Raw genomic sequence first — 2,912 nt, 5'->3', positions numbered from 1 at the left:
TTCTCCTGTCCCAGCCTCCTGAGTCGCTGGGATTACAGGCACGTGCCACCATGCCCAGCTAATTTTTTGTATTTTTAGTAGAGACGGGGTTTCACCGTGTTGACCAGGATGGTCTCGATCTTTTGACCTCGTGATCCACCCGCCTCGGCCTCCCACAGTGCTGGGATTACAGGCTTGAGCCACCGCGCCCGGCCCCAAACAATGTTTAAAACAATTTTTTAAATGTTTATTTTTAATGTGGTTATGGAAAATGCAAGATTTTTAGTTGAATTATTTTCTAGAATTACTAAGAATTGCTTTGGTCCCTAAATATTAAGAGTTTGTGCCACTTGTGTGGAGAAACAACATAGTATACTTTGATAATACTTTGTTTCTTAACTTTATGGATAAATAATATCCTTGTCATCATTTTCATTTTTAAAAAATATTGTAAATTATGAGCAGTATGTTTTTTCAAAAATCTCATAGCTGTTTATTGCATACATTTTTATGATGCCTTCATTAAAGCAATGAGAGTATCATTTTCATTTCATTAAATACATCTTGTATACCCTTTTTATTTCTAGATACTTTATAAGATTGAATTGTTACTGACCATAATATTTGAGCAACAAAATTTTACGCTACATGGATTAAGTACTAGTTATGATTATTTTTATCTTCTGGACTTTTAATTTCAAAACTGTATAGTATCCATTATAAATTAATGAAAATAGGGAAATGACAATTTCTTTTCATTTACAGTGGCAGCTAGACTGTCTTGCTTGCTTGCTGAAGTTAATATGCCAGTTTGCAGTAGATCCATCCGATTTGGATTTAGCTTATCATGATGTCTTTGCCTGGTCTGGTATAGCGGAAAGCCATAGGAAAAGAACCTGGCCTGGCAAATCAAGGAAGGCTGCTGGTGATCATGCTAAGGGTCTTCATATACCACGATTAACAGAGGTAAAGTGCAGAAGTTAATGTTGAATTGTAATGATGAATTCCATTAATTTTTATAAACTGAAAATGCTGATGCTTAAGAAATATGTTCTAGATTACTGTGATTTAACCTAGTAGCTCAACTGATGGCATTGTTTTAAAGCAGTAGTGATTATGAAGCAGTAATGCTTTTCATTTCATCATCCAGAATGCAGAAATGAATCGTGCCATTTTAATATCTAACTGTGACATTGACTTGATTATTTGGACTCAGTAATTTATATACTTTGGGTTTGAGGGTGCATTTACGAAAACAGAAGCCATAGTTGGTATTTCAACATAGGAAATTTAAAATAGGGAATCTATTTTACATGTATGTGTTAGAAGGCTTTAAAAGCAAAAAGGGAATGGCGAGGTAACCCAGCTAAGGAGCCATTTACTACCCCTAGATCTTGAGGAACATTAGGTAAGTAGTTGGATTATCAGGAACTTAGAAGCTTGCAGTAATATTTAGGGCTAAACCAGGGTTTAGGCCTCTGAGAAAGCAATATGCTGACTTGCTATAAGGTTCTCCGAGGGGACCTGATAAAGCTGGTGCTAGGAGTGCCTAAAAAAAGCTTAAGGCTGAAACCAAATGTCTCTTCTAGGTAAATACTTCTAGATAAATGCCGAAGTATTTACCAGGCTGGCGGAACCTAATAGGAAGCCAGCTGGCAAAGGAAGAATTTGGTTTTTGATATATTAGCCCTGGCATCATAGAACAAGTGTATAAAAGGGTGGATTTGGAGATGAAAGAAAATATAGTTGGCCCTTGAAAAATAGAGGGGTTAAGGATGCTGACCCTCCATACAGTCAGAAATCTGTATATAACTTGATTCCTCCAGAACTACTGATAGCCTGCTATTAACCAGAAGCCTTACCAATAACATAAACAGTTGATTAATGCATATTTTGTATGTTAATAATATTATATGCTATATTCTTAGAATAAAGTAAGCTAGAGAAAAGAAAATATTAAGAAAATCATAGGGAAAAGAAAATTTATTTACTATTCATCAGGTGGAAGTAGGTCATCATAAAGGTCTTCATCACCATGGTCTTCACGTTGATTAGGCAATAGAGGAGGAGGAAGGTGAAGGGTTGATCTTGTTGTCTTAGGAGTAGCAGTTTCAGACCTGTGTTGTTCAAGGGTCAACTGTATTAACCAGTACATCCAGCATTAAAAATAAAATCTTTTTGATTGTGGATTCTGTTGTTAATGTAATAACATATTTGCCTTTCCAAGATACCTGTCAGTGAATTGGAAGTTGGGAGAGATGAAGATGAGATCTTAGGGAGCTCTCATTCTGTAACCTTTTGAGAACCTCACCTCATACCTACCCAAGAGACATCAAAGTAATGAGTTGTTATTGATAGAGGAATATTGTGATGAACGTAAGGTTAGAAACTACTGATATAAATGGAAACCTGAAGCAGATTTCACTTTTGGAATTTTGGGGGTTAAATGGGAAAAGTGATCTCTTACAGTATTCCAAATCATTTACATCTAATAAAATTAAATATGTGCAGAGTACAATGTAATCTGAATGTATTCTACATTGTACTGTGTTGTAAACTACCATTTAGTAACCTTGAATTGCTATAATGTTTTGGTCATGTTTTTTCCAGAATAAATTTTCCAAGTTACAATGTAATGTTCTAATTTTGATCCTTTCCATCAACTCACTGACTAATTTCAATGTTTATTGATCTTTATTAGTGATTTCGTCGAGATTTTAATAATATAAATATACATAAATGTATCTGTAAAATACCTGTGCACATTTGTGGAGTTTTATAGGTTATTGGTTTGTGTTTAAAAATAATATGCAACTACAAACTTATTGAAAATAATTCATAATATACAAATGAACGTTTTCCCTAGTCATAGGTGACTACTATTAATATCTTGAAGTGTTATCTTTTCAGAGTTTTCTTTCTGTGCACATGCC

The 2,912-nt window shown here is 34.5% G+C and overlaps 1 protein-coding gene across 4 annotated transcripts in view; it reads left to right on the top strand.

Moving 5' to 3' along the window:
- The window catches only part of USP34 (ubiquitin specific peptidase 34), a 286,775-nt gene that overhangs the window by 181,828 nt on the left and 102,035 nt on the right, over positions 1 to 2,912 (top strand). For all 4 annotated transcript variants that reach the window (XM_017545012.2, XM_017545015.2, XM_017545014.2 and 1 more), the window contains exon 34: positions 745 to 945. In XM_017545012.2, coding sequence (XP_017400501.1) covers positions 745 to 945 — 201 coding nt within the window. The remainder of the gene's footprint in view (positions 1 to 744; positions 946 to 2,912) is intronic.

Source organism: Cebus imitator, unplaced genomic scaffold, assembly GCF_001604975.1.
Source record: "Cebus imitator isolate Cc_AM_T3 unplaced genomic scaffold, Cebus_imitator-1.0 Scaffold175, whole genome shotgun sequence".
Taxonomy (NCBI): Eukaryota; Metazoa; Chordata; class Mammalia; order Primates; family Cebidae; genus Cebus; species Cebus imitator.
The sequence above is the reverse complement of the archived record's forward strand: the minus strand, read 5'-3'. Positions and strand labels throughout refer to the sequence as shown.